We start from the raw sequence: 24,849 nt of genomic DNA on the forward strand, positions 1-24,849 counted from the left end.
TATTCTATTCTATTCTATTCTATTCTATTCTATTCTATTCTATTCTGTTCTATATAAAGATTCTATTCTATTCTATTCTATATAAAGATTCTATTCTATTCTATATAAAGATTCTATTCTATTCTATTCTCAATAAAGATTCTATTCTATTCTCAATAAAGATTTGATTCGATTCGATTCGATTCGATTCGATTCTACTCTACTCTACTCTACTCTACTCTACTCTACTCTACTCTATTCTCAATAAAGATTCTATTCTATTCTGTTCTGTTCTATTCTATTCTTTGATTAGTTTCCATCCATTGTTTCTTGTCTTGCCTTCTGGTGGTTTGGAAAATAAGTTGACTTCCCCATCTTCTTTGCGGCAGCCCCTCAAATATTGGCACCATCATATTTCTCCTCCCCCCGCCCCCACCGTCCTTCTTTTCTCTAGACCAGCCAATCCCAATTCTTGCAACCGTTCTTCGTATGTTTTAAATCTCCAGGCCTTTAAATCATCTTAGTTGCTCTTCTCTGCACATTTTTTTTCCTCCCAAAGGCTCAACATCTTTTTTTTTATTCTGTGGCAACCAAAAACTGGATGCAGGATTCCAGCTGTGAAAAACAGTCGCAAGTCACTTTTTTCACCGCCGCCGTAACTTCGGTCGCTAAAGGAACTGTTGTAAGTCGAGGACTACCTAGCTTTGAACTGAAAGAGCGTTAAGAACAAGTAAAATTCTCGCCTAACCCGAAGTTTCCAAAACTGGTTTATCCTTTTTATCCTACCGAACGACGTCATTTCACATTTTTTTTCTATGCACCTGAATTAGAGATTCCGGCGCCTAGCATTAAGTCTCAGGAGTGCCCCGTCGCCTTGCCCTCCTGAAACATACCGTAGCTTGCTTGAAATCTGCTCAAGCTGGCATCAATATGTCGTTTTCACACATCCCTGGAGAAATTTATAACAGTGTTCATTCACTTCTCTTTCTACCATATGGTTTCTGTGGGTTTTTTTTTTAAATTTCCCAGGGTTTTTCTTTAAAGAAAATGAGTTTTTTTGTTCTTTTTCTGCCTGCGGCACCGGTTGTCCCCGACTTACAATCACTCATTTAGTGACAGTACCGTAAACTGGTGTGGTGGCCTGGAGGTGGAGCTCTCGCCTCACAATCCGGAGGCTGTGAGTTCGATCCTAGGTAGAGGCAGATATTTCTCTCTCTGAGCACAATGGAGAATAAACTCCTCATTGGCAACAGGGAAGGGCATCCGGCCATGAAAATACTCTGCTAGCTCCATTCAGTTGGCCAGACTCCACCTCACAAAGGATTATGGGGTCGTTAAATGATGATGATTTAGTGACCATTCCATTAACACGGCACTGAAAAAGTTACTTATGTCCAGTCCTCACACTTACAACCATCATAGCATTCCCAAAGGAGCATGTGGTCAAAATTTGGTCGCTTGGCAACGGGCATTTATGACAGTTGCAGTGTATCGGGATCACATGATCCCCTTCTGCAATCTTCCCAGGGGGCTTCTAACAAGCATGGGGAAAGCCGGATTCGCTTAATGACTGCCTGCTTCGCTTAACAACTAGCGGTGATTTGCTTAAGAACCGTGGCAAAAAAGGTTGAAAAATAGGGTGCGACTCGCTTAACGACTTCCTTGTTTAGCAATGGAAACTCTGGCCCCAATTGTGGTCGTAAATCGAGGACAAGAGCAAGCCGGGGAACAGACAAATTTAATTCTGTGGTTAAATCAGACACAAAATTGCAGGAAGTCCTTGATTTATGATTACAATTAGGATTAGAACTTTTATTGCTCAGCAATGCAGTCACTAAGTGAGTCGCACCCAATTTTATCTTTGCCACAATCGTTAAGTGAATCACGCAATCATAAAGCAAATCAAACTTCCCCTATTGACTTTGCTTGGAACCTGGGAAAGACGTTAATGATGATCACATAACCCCAGGACACCTCAACGGTCGTAAATATATGTCAGGCACCTGTTTTAAAGCATGCAGGATGGAATTGTGGGAGTTAAGAGTCCACCCCTCTTAAAGCATAATGGCTGGGGAATTCTGGGAGTTGAAGTCCACCCCTCTTAAAGCTGGCTGGCTGAGGAATTCTGGGAATGGAAGTCCACTCACCTTAAAACATGCTGGCTGGGGAATTCTGGGAGTTAGAGTCCACCCACCTTAAAATATGCTGGCTAGGGAATTCTGGGAGTGGAAGTTCACCTCTCTTAAAGCATGCTGGCTGGGGAATTCTGGGAATGGAAGTCCACTCACCTTAAAACATGCTGGCTGGGGAATTCTGGGAGATGAAGTCCACCCATCTTAAAATATGCTGGCTAGGGAATTCTGGGAATGGAAGTCCACCCATCTTAAAACAGACTGACTTAGGAATTCTGGGAACTGAAGTTTGCCCATCTTAAACCATGCTATCTGGGATTTTTGGGGACTTGAAGCCTGCCTAACTTTAAAACGTGCTAAGTAGGAGTTGATGTCCACCCACATTAAAATCACCAAGTCTGAAAAACACGGATTTATTGCAACCTCTTCAAGCCCCCGAGCGCCTTTGCAAGAAATCCTGCCCCCTTGCCCCTTTTCAAAAGAGTTTCCAACATCACACAGGGAGGAAAAAAAAGAAAATAACAAAGGAAACAGGAGTCACGCAATTAGCCAGCCGAGTGTCCAGTTTTATCTTACGGGTCTCAAGAAAGTCCTTCGATGTTTTCGATGGAACCTTCGGACTCGCTGAAACTTTCTTCGGCTCCCCCTTTCATCTCGATGTTCCCGTGGTGGGCACAGCTCAGCTCCCCCCTTCAAGGACAGAGAAGCCCGTGTCAATGGCAGCTTTTGCAAGCGCTCGAAGGGCGACGCAAACATCGGCATGCGTAATTTATCAAAGAGGGGGAAGATAACAAACGGCTCGTCCTTAGCTCCAAGGAAGAACTGGAACTGTGATAGCGAAACTATGGCACACGTGCCACAGGTGGCACACGGAGCCATATCGGTGGGCACGCGAGCGTTGCCCTAGCTCAGCTCTGGCACGCATGTGCACGCCAGCCAGCTGATTATCGGGCCTTCCGGGCCCACCGGAAGTCAGGAAATGTTCTGTCCCCGTCTCACACACGCACACAAACAGATATCCAGGGGTTAAATAAAACTGGCAGACAACAAATTCTTTCGATAAGAGGATTGGCAGCAACCCAGTTAACTGCTTGCCAAGAACTTTACCCATAAAGGGAGGGGTTGTTCCTCCGACAGATAAAGCCAAACAAGATACACACAGTTCAAGAATTGTCAAGTCCAGTCCGTATTAAATCCAAGGCAGATATCGTTGTTGCAAAGATACAATGTGACTCGCTAATAGTTAGTTTTGTCCGTCACAGAGTCTGAATGGCCACCTCATCCCCTTTTATACCCTGTGGGGTGTGGTCCAGTGACTCAGCTTAATCTCTGGCACGCCTCCTTTCTGCTGCATGCGCTTGTCTCTCCGACGCTGGCGTGGATCCAGCCAAGACTCATCTCCATCACTGTCCGACTGTGAGGAGATACCTGGCTCCTGGCCAATCTCTTCTCCTTCGGGAGACACCTGAGGCATTGCCAGAGAGGAGGGTCCTGGAGAGGGAGGCCTGGCCAACTCCTCTCCTTCATGTTCGGAGCCTTCTCCCTCCGATAACTCGGCCTTGGGGGTCGGAGTCACAACAGGAAACAGGCTGGAGGGCAGGCTGGAGGGCCTCCGGGGGAGGGAATGCCCGTTTTTTCGCCCTCCCCAGGCTCCAGAGGCTTTCTAGGTCCCACCAGAAATCAGCAAACAGACTGTTTCAAGCCTCCAGAGGGCCTCCGGTGGTGGTAGTGGTGAGGAAGGCCGTTTTCGCCCTCCCTAGGCTCCAAGAAAGCCTCTAGAGCCTGGGGAGGGCGAAAAATGGGCCTACTGTATAAGAGTGGAAGTCCACCCCTCTTAAAGCATGCTGACTTGAGGATTCTGGGAATGGAAGTCCGACCCATTGTAAAAAAAAAGCTGGCTGGGGAATTCTGGGACCTGAAGTCTAACCACCTTAAAGTCCCTGAACTTGACAAACCCTGATCTTGGCGTCTCTACCTACGCCAAGCATTGGAGGGGGAAGACCGATTTGACGGACAAGCAGCACCCTTACCTCTGGATGGCATCTGACAGGCCCTTATTGATGTCATGGCTGTCGGCAGTTGGACAAAGAAACTCCAACACTTTGTCAAGGCTGGAGTTAGCTCTGCAAAATAATAAAAGGAAAGGAAAAAAGAGAGAGAATAAAAAAGGAAAGACCACGAGCAAGGACAACAGCTGTTGGACTGACTGGCAAAGAGAGAAAGAGAGACAACTGGTTGTTGTTGTGTTGTTGTCATTTGCACGCCCCTCCAGCTGATGGCCTTGGATAAACCCATCCGGAGCCATTTGCTAACCTGCCCGCTTTTACAAGGTGTTAATCTAAACGGGCAGCGAGCGCAGATTGTGCCTCGCAGGGAGCAGTTGCAAGGCCTGGCCGCAACCAAAAGATTAATGTAGAATAACAGAGTTGGAAGGGACCCTGGAGGTCTTCTAGTCCAACCCCTTGCTTGTTGTGACCTAGGCCCAAGTAGTTATTACCAGACACAATCAGTCCTAAACAAACATGTTTTATTAGAACAGCTGAGAATTACTTCATTCTCAGCTTAGTCCAAAATAAAAAGTCCTTCAGGAAAAGTCCTTCGGCCTTATCACAAACCTTTATCTTCTTTGGCACCCTGCCAAAGGCTTTTAATGGCAAAGCCCCACAAAGTTCAGGAACAAGACAAGAAACAAATGTAGCAACGTTGCTTTCCTACAAAGAGCCCAAGAGTTTGCTGCTCTTTTAAACCTTATGGGAGGGGCCAATCATCTCCTGGCTTTACTCCTGAGTCGTCCCTTTTGCTTTAGCTGCTCTTGTCTTCTGGAAGCTCTTTGCATGCGTGCACTAGGAACAGGCTCCTCCTGTTCCTCTGCCTCTCTGCTATCCGCCTCTGGAAGCTCCGAAGTCCGCACATCACTCCCCGATGGCCCTGGCCCCCTCTCTGCCTCCGATGCAGAGCCCTCGTCTGGGCATTTCCCTGACTCCAGGACTGGCCCATTGTCCTCCCCAGCCTCCTCACCGTCCGATTCCACTACCAGCTCCGCAGGCTGCTGGCGAACCACAACACTGCTCAAACAGGAGATCTTATACCATTTCAGACAAATTGTTGTCCAATCTCTTCTTTAAAAACTTCCAGTGTTACAGCAGCCACAGGTTCTGGAGGCAAACTTGTTTTGGGGGTCTTGCCTCACTGTACCCCAGCCTTTTGGGAAGCTTAGAGCAGGAAAGGGGGTTGGGAGAAGGGGAGTGGGAAGAATTGATGCAGGAAGGATACATGTCATGTGGACAGATCAATGAAGCAGCAGTGTCCGGTAGTGTTGTGGCCCGTCAGCGGCCTGTGCAGATTGTAGCTGATTCCGACAACGAGGAGCCTGGTGTGGTGCTGCGTCAGCAGCCTGTGCAGCTGGCACTTGAGTCGGACAGTGAGGAGGCTGGAGAAGATGTGGTGCCAGAGGCGGGGATTCAGCCACGGCCTTCAGAACCTCCAGAAGCTCCCATAAGTGAAGAGGATGAAGAGGAGGAGCCTCTTCTCGATGCACGGGCGCGCAGAGCTGCCAAAAGGCAGGAGTGGCTCCTCAGGAGGAGGTCTCCTCGAGAGTAAGGCTTGGGGCTAATTGGCCACTCCCTTAGCCTATTTAAGGAAGAATGCCGACTGAAGCAATTTGCAGGGAACAACTTTAGTTCTCTCTCCTTCGCGTCTGCAAAATTGCTTCTGGGCTTTCTGCCAACTCTAGTAAGACTGTGATTACCTTATCTTAGAATTCTGGTGGGCTGTTAAGACAGTTTATTAACAGCCTTTGGTTGATAAAGACTTAAGTTATTTGAGTAAAATAAGCTTTGTATAGAGTTTGTGTGTGCTGTGTTCTCTGGGGTCCGTCGCTGGGGCAGAACAGGTGGGAAGTTCAATAGAGGAAGCAGAATACCGATAGTTCTCGACTTACGACCACAACCGAGGCCACGTTTCCGTTGCTAAGCGAGACAGTTAAGCGAGCTTTGCCCCATTTTATGACCTTCCTTGCCACAATTCTTCAGCGAATCCCTGCAGGTGTTAAGTGAATCCGGCTGCCCCACTCACTTTGCTCGTCAGGAGGTTGCAAACGGGGATCTCCCTGCAACCATCGTGCCGACATGCCTGTTGCCGAGCGCCTGAATTTTGGTGACGTGACCATGGGGCATGCTGCCAATGGTGGTTGAGGGTGGAAAAATGGACATCAGTCACTTTTGGCATGGCCCTAAGTGTGAGAATGCCTTTCCTCAGCACAATTGGAACAGTTGCTAAAGGAATGGTTGTAAATCGAGGACTAGCTGTATAATTTATTTATTATTTTATTTTATTTTATTTTATTTTATTTTATTTTATTTTATTTTTTTATTTTTTTTATATTTTTTTTATTTTATTTTTTTTTATTTTATTATTTTATTATTTTATTTATTTTATTTTATTTTATTTTATTTTATTTATTTTATTTATTTTATTTGCCGCCCTTCTCTGGAGACTCAGGGTGGCTTACAATGCATTAAGCAATAGCCTTCATACTTTTGTATATACCTGCTTAGTTGGGCTTTTGGCCCCCCCAAGCGGTGTTTTTTTTTTATACAAAGTCAGCTTATTGCCCCCACAATCCGGGTCCTCATTTTACCTACCTCGGAAGGATGGAAGGCTGAGTCAACCTTGAGCCTGGTGAGATTTGAACTGGCAGTAATTGCAGGCAGCTGGTGCTACTTAACAGCGCTTTAGTCTGCTGCGCCACCAAGGCTCTGGTGTTAACAAATACATCACTGGAGATGTTTTTAAGAAGAGATCGGGCAGCCATTTGTCTGAAATGGTATAGGGCCGTGATGGTGAGCCTAGTGGCACGCGTAGCCATATTGGTGGGCACGTGAGCTCAGCTCCGGCACAGAAGTGCATGCCAGCCAGCTGATTTTCGGGCCTTCTGAGCCAGGGGTGGGTTCTAAATTTTTTTTACTACCGGTTCTGTGGGCGTGGCTTATTTTGTGGGTGTGGCTTGAGGTCATGTGACTAGGTGGGCGTGGCTAGCTGGTCAGAGTCATTTCTGGAAGGTCCTCGCACTTACAACAGTCCTCGCACTTACGAACCGACTCATTTTATTTTTATTTTATTTTATTTTTATTTGATTTATATGCCACCCTTCTCCGGAGACTCAGGGCGGCTTACAATGCGTTAAGCAATAGCCTTCATACTTTTTGTATATTTTATACAAAGTCAGCTTATTGCCCCCACAAACCGGGTCCTCATTTCACCTACCTTAGAAAGGATGGAAGGCTGAGTCAACCTTGAGCCTTGGAGAGATTCGAACCAGCAGTAATTGCAGGCAGCTGTGTTAATAACAGGGTGCTTAGACCAGTGTACTACCAATTTAATTTGTTTGCTTTTAACACTGATCAGCTGTAGGGCGGCCCTTTGAAGCCCCGCGGCAAGAGTTTAAACAGTTTTTTTCCCTCTAGTCATCAGCTGGGACTCAGGAGGCAGCAATAGATTGGGGGTGGGGCCAAATAAAAGGTAAGAATAACATGGGTGGGTGGGTGGGTGGGAGGGCGGGGGTGGGTGGAGAACCGGTTCGGTGACGTCATATCGTCACCGCTACCGGCTTGGCCGAACCGGACTGAACCGGGAGGAACCCACTACTGTTCTGAGCCCACCGGAAGGGAAACAAGCCGTTTCCTGCCTCCAGAGGGCCTCGGGGGATGGTCGGGAAGGCTGTTTTGGCCCCCCCCCAGCTCTATTCGGATTCTGATTCTGAAATTTTAAATTCTGATTTAAATTTTCTTTTTTTTGGACCCCTGCTCGTAGAAGAATACGATCTCCTGTTTTTCTCCTCCTGTTCAAGAGACGCTCTCCTACCTTTCTGTATCTTCTCCCAGACAGACGCTTTCCCTCAACCAGAGGCTGTCGTCCGGTTTGATCGCGTTGGGGGCTTCCTTTTCTTCCGGCTTCCCTGCTTCTTTTGAATCCAGTGGATCGGGATCTCCTGATGAAAACACAGCAGGGGGGGGGGTGTCAATTTAGAAGCATGGTGTGGTACGTTCAGTCAGGCAGGCCACACAGTCCTTCCTTCTTCCTCCCTCTCTCCTTCCCTTTTCCTTCCTTTCCTTCTTCCTCCCTCCCTCCTTTTCCTCCCTCCCTCCCACCCAGGAGTGGGATTCCAAAATTTTAGCAACCGGTTCTCTGCCCAGTTGCTGGGTGGGGGTGGCCATGGTGCCAGCCTCTACTCAGCCTCCTGCACCACCGGGGGACGCGTTTTGACCCTTCCCAGGCTCCGGAGGCTTTTCTTGAGCCTCTGGGAGGGTGAAAATCGCCTCCCCGGGCTCTGGAGGCCCTCCAGAGGCCAAAAACGGGCACGTTTCTAGACTTCCGGAAGGCCCGTTTTTCACCCGCCCCAAGCCTCCACGTGGGCACTGCGTTTACCTGGCATCCAAAACAGGCCACATGGGGATTCCTGGGAAGGGAGGGGCAGGGTGGGCGGGGCCATCCAGTCCTTGCAACTACCTGTTCGGTGAACCAGATGTAAAATTAGCATCCGGTTTGCTTGAATAGGTCAAAACCGGCTGAATCCCAGCCCTGCTCCCACCCTTCCTCTCTGCCTCTCTCCTTCTTCCCTTTTCCTTCCTTCCTCCCTCCCTTTCCCCCTCCCTTCCTTTTTCCTTCCTTCCCCCTCCCTTTCCCCCTCCCTCCCTCCTTTTCCCCCTCCCTCCCTTCCTTTTTCCCTTTTCCTTCCTTCCTCCCTCCCTTTCCCCCTTCCTTCCTTTCTTCCCTTTTCCTTCCTTCCTCCCTTTCCCCATTCCTTCCTTTTTTCCCTTTTCCTTCCTCCCTCCCTCCTTTTCCCCCTCCCTCCCTTCCTTTTTCCCTTTTCCTCCCTCCCTCCCTCCCTTTCCCCCTTCCTTCCTTTTTCCCTTTTCCTTCCTTCCTCCCTTTCCCCATTCCTTCCTTTTTTCCCTTTTCCTTCCTCCCTCCCTACTTTTCCCCCTCCCTCCCTTCCTTTTTCCCTTTTCCTTCCTCCCTCCCTCCCTTTCCCCCTTCCTTCCTTTTTCCCTTTTCCTCCCTCCCTCCCTCCCTTTCCCCCTTCCTTCCTTTTTCCCTTTTCCTTCCTTCCTCCCTTTCCCCATTCCTTCCTTTTTTCCCTTTTCCTTCCTCCCTCCCTCCTTTTCCCCCTCCCTCCCTACCTTTTTCCCTTTTCCTTCCTTCCTCCCTCCTTTTCCCCCTCCCTCCCTTCCTTTTTCCCTTTTCCTTCCTCCCTCCCTCCATTCTTTCCTTTTTTCCCTTTTCCTCCCTTCCTTTCCCCATTCCTTTCTTTTTCCCTTTTCCTTCCTCCCTCCCTCCCTTTCCCCCTTCCTTCCTTTTTTCCCTTTTCCTCCCTCCCTCCCTCCCTATCCTGCCTTTATTAATATTTTTACAAACAACTCAAAGCGGCAAACATATCCAACAGATCTTTCTCCTCCGAATCTCCCCACAACAACAACCCTGTGCGATGGGCTAGCCAAGAGAGAGAGAAAGGGACTGGCCCAAAGTCACCCAGCCAGCTTTTACCACTAAGGCAGGACTAGAACTCACCATCTCCTAGTGATTGGACCAAAATCACCCAGCTGGTTTTCACGCCTAGGGCGGGACTAGAACTCACTGTCTCCTGGTGATTGGCCCTAAGTCACCCAGGCAGCTTTCCTGCCTAAGGCGGGACTAGAACTCACTGTCTCCTAGTGATTGGCCCAAAGTCACCCAACCAGCTTTCCTGCCTAAGGCGGGACTAGAACTCACTCTCTCCTGGTGATTGGCCCAAAGTCAACCAGTGTTGTGACTCCGACTCCCGAGCCTGTCCTCATGGAGGAAGAGGACTCAGAAGGTGATGGGGAGGAACTGACAAGGCCTCCCTCTCCAGGACCCTCCTCTCTGGCAATGCCTCAGGTTCCATCCGAAGGCCAGGAGGAACAGCCTGGGATGGGCCAGGAGGAAGGCATTTCGGAGCATCCATTGATAGGGAGCGAGTATGATGAATCCTGGCTTGATCCCAGGCAGCGTCGGAGGGAGAAGCGTGCGCAGCAACGGAAGAGGCGTGGGAGGGCCAGGGATTGAGCTGAGTCACGGAGCCACGCCCCACAAGGGATAAAAGGGGGCGTGATTGCTCAGCAGGCTTTGTGACGGACAAAAGTTTAAACTCTAAAGAGTCACATCGTGAATCCTGCACTTCGGCTCAGATATATTTTGGACTAAACTCTTGTGGATAATTTGTCGCTCTGGAAACGGACTGCAGATAAGGCCTCTCCTGCTTTTTGGGAGTACTGATTGGACTTGGCAGGCGTTTTACAGTTAGCTGCCAGAACTCTCGTCTGCCAGAAATTCTGGTCTGTTTATACAATAAATTATTGGCAGGCGTTGTTTGATACTGCATTTGTCTGTGTGAGGACGGGGTACAGGACAACCAGCTTGCTTTCAGGCCTAAGGAGGAACTAGAACTCACTGTCTCCTGTTTTATCGCCTGGAACCTTAATCGCTAGACCAAACTGTCCCTGAACAAATGTCCAACCTCATCCGTTAGGGCTTCATATCAACAAAATCCAACATATAACAATATGGAACGGTTAATCACAATGGTTCTTTGCTGGATTAACCTCCCGCATCCCCTTTTATTTTAAAGAAAAAGGAAGAAGATATTTAATTGACGGTGGCCTGTAGGAAGCTACAAGAAAGGAGCAAAAAGAGCCTTGATAGTACAGTGGTTTAGTGCACCCTGTTATTAACACAGCTGCATGCAATTTCTGCTGGTTCGAATCTCTCCAAGGCTCAAGGTTGACTCAGACTTCCATCCTTTCTAAGGTAGGTTAAATGAGGACCCAGTTTGTGGGGGCAATAAGCTGACTTTGTATAAATATACAAAAGTATGAAGGCTATTGCTTAACGCATTGTAAGCCGCCCTGAGTCTCCGGAGAAGGGCGGCATATAAATCAAATTAAAAAAAAAAAAAGTCAGCTTCGGACAATTATTTCTTGCTCTGATCGCTACTATGACGATTTTACTAATTGGGCCAATCAAGAAAAAAAATATTAACCGATTCCCAGAAGAGACGATGCATGACAAGATTTGAGCGAATTCAATGACCACTGGATTAAACAGTCAGGAGGTGTCAGATATTAAACTGTCCCCGTTCCACGAGAGCCTCAGTGGAAGACGGGTCCTGTAGTGGGAAATCAGCACTGAGCAGGCTGGAGTATTTGGTAACCCTCCAATTCGATTACAGATCAGAATATGCTACCAAGGGATGAGAATATATTTGTAGCTCAGGGTTGAACTGTGGGATCCCTGAGGTTCTCTGAGCTTTGTGGGTTTCTGGCAGACGTTTAATGACCCAGCTAGGTAACATTATCAGTGCTAGAAGGGAGTGGGGTTTGTGGAGAAGAGGAGGAGGAGGAGAACTGTGGGGTCCTTGGTGCTCTCTGAGCTTGGTGGTTTTCTTAATAGACGTTTCATGACCCAACTAGGTAACATTATCAGTGCTAGAAGGGAGTGGGGTTTGTGGAGAAGAGGAGGAGGAGGAGGAGGAGGACTGAGCTTGGTGGTTTTCTTGCAGACATTTCATTACCCAGTTAGGTTACATCATCAGTGTTGGAGGAGTGTGGGGTGGTGTTGCTCTCAGACACTGCAACTGGTTGCAAAGAAATGTTGTGTTTGTGTGTTTGTGTTTGTGTATGTGTATGTGTATGTGTATGTGTATGTGTATGTGTGTGGTATGTTTTATGCTGGCCAGAAGTTTTGAGCCTATCCTAATTTCCAACGGTTGCTAAGTGACAAGTCAGCCGTAAATCAAGGACTACCAGTACAACGATTTCAATCACAGCAACCAAGCCTATGGATGAAATAAATGGATTTTATACAGGTAGTCCTCGACTTACAACAGTTCGTTTAGTGACCATTTGGCAGTTATAACTGCACCGAAAAAAGGGACTTAGGACCGTTTTTCACACTTACGACCGCTGCAGCATCCCCCGGGGGTCAACATTCAGAGGCTTGGCAACTGTCTCGCATTTATGACGGTTGCAGTGTCCTGGGGTCACGTGATCCCCTTTTGCGACCTTTGAACAAGGAAAGCCGGATTCACTTAACAACCATGTTACTAACTTAACAACTGCAGTGACTCACTTAACGACGGTCGCCAGAAAAGCCGTACAATATGGGAAACTCACTCAAAAAATGTGATTCGCTTAAACAACGTAAATTTCCAGCCTGATTGCGGTCGTAATTCGAGGCCTACCTGCATGTAAAACCTACCAGCTCGTGTAAGAGCAGAGCACGGTGCGATTAAAATACTAGAGCGAATACACGGGGTTTTTTAATATTAAAACCGAGACTCTGCGGTAGGAGGTAAAAATAGAACTCAAGACGAAACGATCTAATAACAAAACGATTAAAATTAAATTGCAATCCTTCGGGGTACATAAAAAGATAGTTTATTATTTATTCATTCCTCGTCTGTCAGAAACAATTAAAACGTAAAGAATAAAACAGAAACTAAATACAAATTCCAACTCCCTCTGCATCTGTTATTTGCGGGTGGATTCAGGCTGCAACCGTACAAAACTTTGGAAAAAGCCCTGAAATTTAACAATCCAGGGACTCCTCGACTTACAACCATGTGTTTAGTGACCGTACAAAGTTACAACGCCATTGAAAAAGTGACTTAGCACTGTTTTTCACTCTTACGACTGACCGTCGCAGCGTCCCTGTGGGTCACGTTATCAGAATTTGGACGCTCAGCAACTGACTTGTACTTATGACTGTTGCTGTGTCCCAAGTTCTGCGATCCCCTTTTGCGACCTTCTGATAAAGCAAGTCAACGGGGAAGCCAGATTCACATAACAACCGTGTTGCTAAATTAACGACCGCAATGGTTCACTTAACAACTATGATGATAAAAGAAAGAGAAGATTCAGAATACTTTAAGATATGGAATCAATTTTACTACTGGTTATGTTGTGCCCCAGCTACGGACCCCAAAGGACGCAGCACACACAAAGTCTGTACAAAACTTAATTTACTAAAATAACTCAGTCTTTTTCAAACAAATGCCGTTAAGAAACTTTCTTAACAGCCTACAAGAAACCAAAGATAAAGTAATCACAATCTTACTAAGGTTGGCAGAAAACCCAGAAGCAATTTGCAGAGAATCCAGACGCGAAGGAGAATGAACTAAAGTTGTTCCCTGCAAATTGCTTCAGTCGGCGTTCCTCCTTAAATAGGCTAAGAGAGTGGCCAATTAGCCCCAAGCCTTACTCTCGAGGAGACCTCCTCCTGAGGAGCCACTCCTGCCTTTTGGCAGCTCTGCGCGCCCGTGCATCGAGAAGAGGCTCCTCCTCTTCTTCCTCTTCACCCATGGAAGCTTCTGGAAGTTCTGAAGGCCCTGGCTGAATCCCTGCCTCTGGCACCACATCTTCTCCAGCCTCCTCACTGTCTGACTCGAGTGCCAGCTGCACAGGCTGCTGGCGCAGCACCACGCCAGCCTCCTCGCTGTCCGAATCAGCTACTAGCTGCACAGGCTGCTGACGGGCCACAACAGTTTAGAAAAGAGATATAAATAAGCTTTAAAAGAGATTGATAAAAAATATTATAACTAGAATACTATATTAGTGGAAAACGTTTGTAACGGATTTGGCGAGAATGAAGATAGAAGAGATAATAGAAAAAAGAAGTTTTTGGAGATCACACCGGGATGTCACATGGAAGAAATGAATGATGTGCTAAATGTTTGTTTGTCTTAAAAAATTAAAAAAAAAACCTTTTAAAAAAAAACGGTGCCAAGAAAGGTCATAAAATGGGGCAAAACTCACTTCATTGTCTTGGTTAGCAACGGAAATTTTGGGGCCAACTGTGGTCATAGATCGAGGACTACCTCGACGTTAAAAGAGTTTTTAAAGATTAAAACCGATTTTCTGCGGTCGGAAGTTAAAAGCGGAACCCAACACTAAGAGACAAAACGACATCATAACAAAATGATTAAAAATTAAAACTGCAATCCTTCCGCGGACATTAAAAAGATTGGAACTGCTTCTGGTTAATTATTCATTCATCATCATATATCAGACATAATTAAAATGTAAACGGCAGAATACAAAATAAATACACTTCCCATTCTCTTGCTGACAAGATTCCTGCTGCAAAACCGTACAAAACTTTTGAAAGGCAGACAAAGGTCTTGCAATTTCATCATAATGCAGGCAGTCCTCCACTTATAGCCATTCGTTTAGTGACCGTCCGAAGTTACAACGGTGCTGACAAAAAACTTTTAAAACCCAGCCTCCTGATCGTAGCAAGCAAACGGACGTTCACACTTCTACAACACGCAAACCCACAACGTGGGAAAGGCCTCTCGTTTCGGAAAGAGGTACGGCACAGAAATCTTTCACAATGAGGACTAGTCGCTTTAGAAAACCCCCAGGAGTTTGGACACAGTCCCTGGTGATGCGATCTGGCAGCTCGAATGGTGAATTTAGAAAAAAGGAAGAGGATTACCTTTCCCCCCCACTTTTCAAAGGACAGGGAGTCCTCAACTTACGGCAATTCGTTTAGTGACCGTTTGAACTTACAACGGCACTGGAAAAAGGGGACTTATGATCGGTTTTCACACTTGTGGCTGCTGCAGCCCCTGCCAGATCACAGTGATCAAAATTCAAACGCTTGGCAACTGGCATGTACTTACGACTGTTGCAGTGTCTCGTGGTCCTCTTTTTGCGGCCTTCTGACAAGGAAAGCCAATTGGGGGGAGGGGAAGCCAGATTCACTTCACGACCGTGTGACTAACTTAACAATGGCAGTGATTCGCTTAACGACTGCAGCGGGAAAGGTTGTAAAATGGGGCGAAACTCACGTAACAACTGCCTTGCCTTAGCTTCGCGACAGAAATTTGGGGGCTCCGTTGCGGTCGTAGGTCGAGGACTAGCTGTAGGTATCTTGGATGCACTGGGACACTTTTGCAGGAGCCTCAACCTACCTCTTTGGGGTGAGTTTTGCTGAGCAGAAGGAATCTCCCTTCCCGATTCCGCCAGATTCCTCGAGACGGGCAGCCAAAGGTTACCGTCCTGAAAAAGATAAAAAAGGGCAGAATTAAAAGTTGGAGGTGAGCTGGGAGGCTGGGTGGGGTGTCCGAAGGGAGGCTTGAATTGCTTTCTCCAACCCGGCGCCCTCAGAGGCTCAGGGCTTCAGCTTCCGTTATGGAGCCAAACTTATTGTCAGCACTTCAAGCTGCATTTACTCTAGTGCTGACATAGGAAGGAGAAGCGGAGGCATCTGGAAAGGGACGTTTGACTTTTCACCTACTTATTTTCCCTGGAGATAATATCCCCTAGGAGATGGGATGGGAGGGGGGAAATTCCTTTGAGCTGGAGCAGTAGATTAGGGGTAGAGTGATTTGGAAGATGGCCAATGAGTGCAGAGGAGTGGGGAACGGAAAGGAAGGGTTTTGGGTCTGGAAGTCAGTGTTGGGTACGATGGAGTCGGAATTAGAATGTCGTGCTTAATAAATGGGAGTTTTTCATCAAAGACTTTGTTTGAAATGCAATTTATTTGAGACGACCTCGAAACCTGACACTTATCTCTGTGGGATGTCGGACACGGACTGGGTGGTAAATCTTCATCTCTGCCCTCACTGGGTTGTGAGTAGCAGCCTTTTCAATGCTGGAATTGGCTTGGCTAGGGAGGAGGAGGAGGAGGAGGAGGAAGAAGAAGAGGAGGAAGAGGAGGAGGAAGAATAGGAGAAATAGAAAGAAGAGGAGAAGCAGGAGGTGGAAGAGGAGTAGGAAGAAGAAGAGGAGGAAGAGGAGGAGAAAGATAAGGAAGAAGAGGAAGAGGAGGAGGAAGAGGACAAATAGAAAGAAGAGGAGAAGCAGGAGGTGGAAGAGGAGGAGGAGGAGGAGGAGGAAGAAGAAGAGGAGGAAGAAAAGGAAGAGGAAGAGGAGGAAGAGGAAGAGGAGAAATAGAAAGAAAAAGAAGGGAAGCAGGAGGCGGAAGAGAGGACGGGAAAAAGGAGAGGAGAGAAGAAAAAAGGGAGGAAGGGAAAATGAGAATAGGAAGAGGAGATGGAAAAGAAGGAGGAGGAGACGAAGGAAAAGAAGGAGAAGGAAGAAAGGAGAAGAGGAAGAGGAAGAGAAAAAGAAAAAGAAGAGGAGAAAAAAGAGAAGGGGGAGAGGACGAGGAGGAGAACAGGAGAAGGAGGAAAGAAAAAAGAGGAAGAGAAGAAAAAGGGAATAGAAAGAAAAAAGAGGAAGAGAGGGAAGAGGAGGGAAAAAAGAGAAAGAAAAGAAAAGAATAAGGACAAAAAGGAAGAGGAGGAGATAGAGAAGGAGAAGAAGAGAAGGAAGAGGAGGAGAGAAGAAAAAGAGGAAGGAGGACAGAAAAGGAGAGGAGGAGAAAAAGAGAAAGAAGCAAAGAATAAGGACAAAAAGGAAGAGGAGAAGAAGAGATGGAGGAGGAGGAGGAGAGGAAGAGGAGGAGAAGGAGAATTCTGCAGGTTTCTCACCTCCACACAAACCACAACTACAACTACACAACTACAAGTTTTGTCTGAAACTCCCCACTTCCACCTGGGAAAACTTCAGTCTGGCTTTAGCCTGTCTTAGACGGAGACTCCAGATTGAGGTCATATGCTCCTCAAATGTACCTTCCCTGAGCTTTTGTGCCTGTGTGTTTGTGTGTCCGTGCCTGCCCAGAGCAACACAATTACCTGCAACCGGGAACCTACCTGCCCACTCGGCAAATTGCTTCTTCTTTGAAAACCATCCTTGCCAGGGGAAAATTAGGGTTCCTCTATAGAGCCAAGGCGGCTTTGCAATTGTGCGTGGTTGTAACTTTTTATTTCCTTGAGCTTAAATATATATATATATGTGTGTGTGTGTGTGTGTGTGTGTGTGTGTGTGTGTGTGTGTGTGTTTTCTGAGGTTTTCGCGGGTGTTTGTATGTAAGTCTTTGGTTATTCGGGTTTTCTCCCGCGTAAAATTGTTCACACCCCCACTGGCAGTTAAAAGGAAGAAACAGCTGCGATCACACACACATTGCTCCTAGAAGCACGAAGCCGAAGACACCAGCCTGAAGATGACGAATGAGACTTCGTCGAAACGTTGCCAAGAAACCTCCAATTTTACGCGGGAGAAAACCCGAATAACCAAAGACCTACATATATATATGTGTGTGTGTGTGTGTGTGTGTGTGTGTGTGTGTGTGTGTTTTTCTTCTAGCCAGGTTTTCCCTACGTAACCAAGGTTTTATATATATATAAAACCTGGCAGGTTCAATCTTGTTCTTTCACCGGAGTGTATTTTGCCAGCGGTTGTTAAAGCCTAAGTGCCTAGTAACGGATAAAATAGCTACTAATGGAAAGAATATCGTACAAATTACATTTTATCCCCTGAGCGGTAGCTGATTAACTAAGCCGAAGGCTGTTTGTGGAGACAAGCTCCTTTAAATTGTATCCTGTGGGAAATTTTTGCCTTTAAAAAGCCTTTAAACCTTTAAAAAAAAAAAAAAACGTTGTCAAAAATCATCCTTTTGGCTACTCTTTTTGGCAAGTGGGTCGCCTGGTAGCTAAACTGCTAGGTTCGCCTGAATACAGGTCGTCCTCGACTTACAACAGTTTGTTTAGTGACCGCTCGAAGTCACAGCGGCACTGAAAAAAAGCGACTTATGATGTCTCCTACCCCGCCACCCCCCCGGTCGCAGCATCTCTGGGATCAAAATTCACACGCTCGGCAACTGGCGTGTACTTGTGACGGTTGGAGTTTTCCTGGGGTCGTGTGACCGCCCTTCTGACAAAGTCAATGGGGGAAGCCGGATTCGTTTTAACAACCGTGTTACCAGGGGTGAAATCTAAATTTTTTTGCTACTGGTTCTGTGGGCGTGGCTTAATTAGTGGGCGGGGCTTGGTGGTAAGGTGACTGGGTGGGCGTGGCCAAGTCAATGTCACTTCTTTGCCCTTTTTTAACCTACAAAACCCAACACAACACAACTGGCTCACCCACAATGTAAAAGCAGCTGTGCTAGACCCAAAATGGCCCCTGCAACAAGCAGGAACCTCACACAGCCACAAAAAGCCCCAAAAAACAACTTTCATACTTTACACACACAAAATTCCACATACAGCTTTGTGAGATTTTGTGTGTTTGTGTAGTTAGAGTGAAACACTACAGAAACACACTAAATCTCAGAAAGCTGCACAAATATTATTTTATTTTATTTTTATTTTTATATAAAAGCAGCTAAATTTAAAACTTCCTAAACTTTAAATGGCTAGGTCTAAAAAAACAAACAACTAAAAAAACCCCAATTAACTCAGCTGAACTTGATTGCAGGCAGGGAGATTCAGTTGCTTGCTGATGCAATGGATTGCAGGTATTACAGCAAGTGAAGCAAGACAGGCGTTGCGATCAGCAGCTAAAGTAAGCAAGCTGGAAGCTTGGGCGGGGGGGGGAGGGATTTTTGCTACCGGTTAGCAGGCAACTCAGCTGGGATCGTCAGAGCTTGGATCGTCAGAGCCATTTAAAAAAAAAAAAAGGGTCTGATGATCGCGCGGCTCAACTGGGCATGGGGGGCGGGGGCAGGGATTTTTGCTACCGGTTCTCTGAACTGCCCGCCGCCATCGCTACCTACTCGTCCAAGCCGGTCCGAACCGGGAGCATTTCACCCCTGTGTGTTACTGACTTAACTAGTGTACGGATTCAGTTAACAATCGGGGGCAAAGTTCACTTATCTCTCTCACTTAACAACAGAAATTTTGGGATCCATCGTGGTCGTATGTCGAGAACTACCTGTAATCGAGGCCGCAGGTAGAGAGGTACAGAGAGACATCAGTACAGACAGCTACCGAATTAAAATGCCAAGATGAAAAAAATAAGAGAAAATAGGACTAGGGGGTGACATGATAGCAGCCTTTTTTAACAGATTAACAGAGTTGGAAGGGACCTTGTAGGTCATCTAGTCCAACCCCCCGCCTAAACCATTTCTTCCAATATTTGAGGGGTTACTACAAAGAAGAGGGAGTCAAGCTATTCTCCAAAGCACCAAGGCAGGACAAGAAGCAACGGGTGGAAACTAATCAAGGAGAGAAGCAACTTAGAACTAAGGAGGAATTTCCCAACAGTGAGGATAATTAACCAGTGGAACAGCTTGCCACCAGAAGTTGTGGCTGCTCCATCACTGGAGATTTTTAAGAAGAGACTGGAGAGCCATTTGTCTGGAATGGCATAAGTTCTCCTGCTTGAGCAGGAGGTTGGACGAGAAGTCCTTCCAGATCCCTTCCAGATCTGATTCATACCAAATATCTGGTTCTGAGGATCGAAACACACAAAAAGCCTAGAATTTAAAGACACAGCACTGGAGTGAGCTTCAATTAAATTCTGCCCGAGAGCAGCCAGCAGAAAAGTGGCCCAAAGGAACACTTTCAAAGAGGTTGTTATGTGCAGAGTCTGAGACAAAATCCAATTTCAACACTTACGGCAGGAATAACTTGTGTTTTCCCAGCCGTCTGTCGGCAAATCTTTGTGACATTGTCTTTGCTACACACACACACACTCAACCCTCCCTTCTTCCGACAGCGAGGAGGCTGGTGTGGTGCTGTGCCAGCAGCCTCTTGCAGCTGGCAACTGAGTCAGACAATGAGGAGGCTGGAGAAGATGTGGTACCAGAGGCGGGGATCCAGCCAGGGCCTTCAGAACTTCCAGAAGCTTCCATGGGTGAAGAGGAAGAAGAGGAGGAGCCTCTTCTCGATGCACGGGCGCGCAGAGCTGCCAAAAGGCAGGAGTGGCTCCTCAGGAGGAGGTCTCCTCGAGAGTAAGGCTTGGGGCTAATTGGCCACTCCCTTAGCCTATTTAAGGAGGAACACCGACTGAAGCAATTTGCAGGGAACAACTTTAGTTCATTCTCCTTCGCGTCTGGATTCTCCGCAAATTGCTTCTGGGCATTCTGCCAACCTTAGTAAGATTGTGATTACTTTATCTTTGGTTTCTTGTAGGCTGTTAAGAAAGTTTATTAACAGCCTTTGTTTGGAGAAGACTGAGTTCTTTTAGTAAATTTAAGTTTTGTACAGACTTTGTGTGTGCTGCGTTCTTTGGGGTCCGTAGCTGGGGCAGAACAGGGACGGAAGGCTAAAACATATAAAGAACGGTTGCTGGAACTGGGTATGTCTAGTCTGATGAAAAGAAGGACTAGGGGTGACATGATAGCAGTGTTGCAATATTTGAGGGGCTGCCCCAAAGAAGATTTGGGGATTAAGCTATTCTCTCTATATATAATTTTTATTAATATATTCTATACACTAATACACAAATAAAATATACAATCCTGCCACGATGGTATAATATGATTACATTGTCCATAAGTATAAAATCATTCCTTTATACATACATATTTGCCACCATATATATATACATCATCATATATCTATTCTATCGCACCTTTTCTGGACCCAATCGTACCATACTTTCCAACTGTTATAAAATTCTGAGTCTTTTTTACCATTGATCAATCTAGTTAATCTATCTGATTCCGTACACTCATTAATTTTATATATTATTTTCAAATCTATCGGTAAGTATTCATTTTTCCACTCCTGCGCATATGCTAATCTTGCTGCAGTGATAATGTGAATCAACAAGAACCATATATCTGATTTAACATTCAAAGGTTTTGCCCCCAATAGGAAAATCTCAGGTCTTAATTCCAAATTAATCTGTGTAATTTCCAAAATCCATTGCCGTATTTTTTTCCAATATTTAACCGCCTGCGGGCAGGTCCACCATTGGTGAAAATAGGTTCCATTGCTGTAACCGCACTTCCAACAGCAGGCAGATGGGGTTAAGCTATTCTCCAAAGCACCTGAGGGCAGGAGAAGAAGCAATGGGTGGAAACTCATCAAGGAGAGAAGCAACCTGGAACTAAGGAGAAACTTCCTGACAATTAGAACAATAAACCAGTGGAACAACTTGCCACCAGAAGTTGTGAATGCTCCAACACTGGACAGCCATTTGTCTGGAACGATATAGGGTCTCCTGCCTGAACAGGGGGTTGGACTATAAGACCTCCGAGGTCCCTTCCAACTCTATGTCATTTTACAATTTCTCCGGGGACTTTGTCTGGCTCTCAGGCGAACACGTCAACTCTGTTTCTTAGGGGAAAGGAAGAGACTCTTAAGGAGCAAAATCTTTTCAATAATTTATCCTTCCCTTCTAGCGGAGCTGTTTTTCCCACACTGAGGCTCTGCGGAGGCCATCGCAGGCCAGCAGAAACTGCAGCTCCTAATGAGCTGATTAAGCACCGCCTGGCTGAGCTGTCAATCCAAAGAGGACGGGGGTGACCAAGGGCAGCGGCTGATGGTCTCTTTCCTTGATCTACAGTTCCTCTAATTCCTTCTCCCGCTGAAGAAGCAGAGACGGCAAAGAATAGAACAGAATATTCTTTATTGGCCACGCGTGGTTGGACACACAAGGAATTTGTCTCCAAATTGCAGAGTCTCTCCATATGTGTACAAGCAACAAGTGATATATCATGATCATCCTCTTTTAACAACCCGATAATCCCTTGCGGGATGGAATCTGGGCAGCTGAATGGAGCTGAGTGTTTTACTGGCCGGATGCCCTTCTTGTCGCCAATCCGGAGTTTTGTTTCAGCAGATATATTCTCATTGTGCCCAGAGAGAGAAATATCTGCCTCTACCCTAGGATCGAACTCACAGCCTCCTGATTGTGAGGCCCGAGCTCCACCTCTCGGCCACCGCATCATTCAACCTCTCGGCCACCGCATCATTCAACAAGGAGCCCTGGTTAGCGCAGCAGACTAAAAAGCACTGTTATTAAGACCAGCTGCCTGCAATTACTGCAAGTTCAAATCTCACCAGGCTCAAGGTTGACTCAGCCTTCCATCCTTTCTAAGGTAGGTAAAATGAGGACCCAGATTGTGGGGGCAATAAGCTGACTTTGTATAAATATACTGTACAAAAGTATGAAGGCTATTGCTTAACGCAGTGGTCCCCAACCCCCGGTCCGCGGACCGGTGCCGGGCCGTGGAGTACCTGGCACCGGGCCGCGCAGCGGCCGGGGGACATAAACGCTGCAGCGCAAAGGCTCCTGGGCCGTGCGCAATGGGCCGTGCGCAAAAGCTCCTGGGCCGTGCCCCCACCCCTGCGCGCGCTCAGCGGGCCGCGGCGATAAAAAGGTTGGGGACCACTGGCTTAACGCATTGTAAGCCGCCCTGAGTCTTCGGAGAAGGGCGGCATATAAATCAAATAATAATAAAAAAACCCAAGTGATATATCCAATGTTGGAAAAGCACAGAAACCCCTGCAGACGATATTATAATCGTTTTTAATAAACAATATTAATATCGTTTTAAACGATATTATATCGTTTTAATTATGGGGCCAAATCTATATATATATTTTTAACTGTATTTTAATATTTGTAATTGATGTTTTTATTTGGCTGTTCACTGCCCTGAGTCCTCAGGGAGAAGGGCGGTATACAAATTCAAAATAAAATAAAAATAAAATAAAATAAAAATAATAATAATAAAAAAAATTTTTTTGGAATGTGCAGAGATTGATAGGTTAACCCTAAAAATTAAAGGAAAAGAAGATTCGGACTATTTCATAACATGGGAACTAGTCTATAAATGACAGATATTGAGGTTAGAGGAGTGGAATTAGGTGAAATATGGTTTATAGGAGAAAGAAAAACAGATGACTATATATTTATGATGGTTATATAATCGATACTATAATGGAAGATAATAAAGCCAACGCAATCCTAAACAGCATTAACTGAGGGAAAAACCTTGCCAAGAAAGCTGCAAGAACCTGTCCAGGCGGTGGGCGGCAGTGAAAAAAGACATACCCCAAACCACAGTTGTGTGATTTCCTGAATCCACTTACATGTTGTACAAGCCCAGGTGATGGAAATGGGGTGGCAGGTACCTCTTCTATCCTCACCCTTGTGGCGCAGGGTGCAGGAAACGTACTGACTCCCAACAAGGAGACGTCGTGCGTAACCCAGGAGGACGTATCGATGGTCATCACGCAATAATCCTTGTATTTTGTGACGGTGGAGGAGAACGTTGGCGGTGGATTCGCTGGGGAAAGAAAAGAAAAGAAAAAAAAAAGAGGGAGAGAAAATGGAACGGTTTTTAATCCGTCTTTTTCTTTCTCCCACGCACAATTTATTCAAACAAGTTCTAAATAAGCTCCTTTCGGTTCACCTCTGGGGAGGGGGGGGGGAAATACAAATTACTGCCAGATGTTCAGACAGAGAAGATTCATTGAAATTCAATGTGGAGAAAAGGAAAGTCTTACACTTAGGCAAGAAAAACCGAAAGGACACATATAGACTGGGTGAAAACAGGCTTAATAGCAGGGACTGTGAGAGGGACCTTGGAGTCTTAGTGGACAACCAATTAAATATGAGTTAACAGTGTGTGGCAGCTGCCAAAAAAGCCGATGCAATCCTAAATTGCATTAACAGAGGGATACAATCCAGATCAAGGAAGCTACTAATACCACTCTATAAAGCCCTAGTAAGGCCACACCTAGAGTACTGCATCCAGTTTTGGTCCCCACACTATAAAAAAGATGTTGAGACTCTAGAAAGAGTGCAGAGAAGAGCAATAAAGAGGATTAGGGGACTGGAGGCTAAAACATAGGATGAACGGTTGCAGGAACTGGACATGGCTAGTCTAGTGAAGAGAAGGACCAGGGGAGACAGGAGAGCATCTTCCAATATTTGAGGGGCTGCCCCAGAGAGGAGGAAGGGGGTCAAGCTATTCTCCAAAGCACCTGAAGGCCAGGCAAGGAATAATGGATGGAAACTGGACAAGGAAAGATTCAGCCTGGAAATAAGGAGAAATTTTCTGACGGTGAGAAACAATCAACCCATGGAACAGAAGTTGCCTTCAGAGGTTGTGGCAGCTTCATCACTGGAAGCTTTCAAGAAGAGATTGGACTGCCATCCAGTCTCTTCTTGAAGGGTGATTCCCCCCCCATTAATTATCACCTATTGGTACTTCCACAGACCCTTGACTGACCGGGGCTGAGAGGGGTGCTGGTCTTAATGGGGGAATTCGAATTTCTGGGAGTTTTCACAGCTGACGTCTTCGATGGGTCGTTGCAGATGATGCTAGATATTTGTTGAATATCTCCAAGGGATCTGGCCAAAACAGAACAAAATGGATGAGAAGACATCGCTGTTGGTTTCTCGTCTGCCCAGAAATTACTCCAGTAATCCTATATTTTTTTCAGCTTCTTCCTCCCAACAGCTCAATCATCTCTGCAAATTACTCGTGAGGATGTGGACCCCTAACATTTTGGCTACGAGACAATCTGGAAGGTCCTAGCTCAGAATTCTAGAACAAATCAAACCATTCACATGTTAAAACCAAGGGATGAAAAGTCTTGAAACACCGATCAAAATATAACTCTCGAGATCCCGTTTAAAAGCAAAACTGGGATTGCAAGATTGGGATTTAACTATATATCTATATCTATATCTGTATCTGTATCTGTATCTGTATCTGTATCTGTATCTGTATCTGTATCTGTATCTGTATCTATATCTATCTCTATCTCTATCTCTATCTCTATCTATCTCTATCTCTATCTCTATCTCTATATCTATCTATCTATCTATCTATCTATCTATCTATCTATCTATCTATCTATCTATATGGAAGTGGTTTAATTTGAAACTTTAGGATGGATTTGATTTAA

General features: G+C 46.1%; 1 protein-coding gene across 1 annotated transcript in view; it reads right to left on the bottom strand.

The window, feature by feature from the left end:
• Nucleotides 1-2,692: 2,692 nt before the first annotated feature.
• TEX14 (testis expressed 14, intercellular bridge forming factor) overlaps nt 2,693-24,849 on the bottom strand; it is an 88,064-nt gene continuing 65,907 nt past the window's right edge. Inside the window, exons 22-28 of the mRNA XM_070944982.1 lie at nt 24,168-24,289; nt 23,023-23,219; nt 15,103-15,190; nt 8,538-8,618; nt 7,974-8,100; nt 4,142-4,234; nt 2,693-2,801 (exon numbers count right to left, since the gene is read on the bottom strand). Of these exons, the coding sequence (XP_070801083.1) occupies nt 2,693-2,801; nt 4,142-4,234; nt 7,974-8,100; nt 8,538-8,618; nt 15,103-15,190; nt 23,023-23,219; nt 24,168-24,289 (817 nt within the window). The remainder of the gene's footprint in view (nt 2,802-4,141; nt 4,235-7,973; nt 8,101-8,537; nt 8,619-15,102; nt 15,191-23,022; nt 23,220-24,167; nt 24,290-24,849) is intronic.

This window comes from Pituophis catenifer, unplaced genomic scaffold, assembly GCF_029215685.1.
Source record: "Pituophis catenifer annectens isolate HBS135680 unplaced genomic scaffold, rPitCat1.0.hap2 SCAF_1, whole genome shotgun sequence".
Taxonomy (NCBI): domain Eukaryota; kingdom Metazoa; phylum Chordata; class Lepidosauria; order Squamata; family Colubridae; genus Pituophis; species Pituophis catenifer.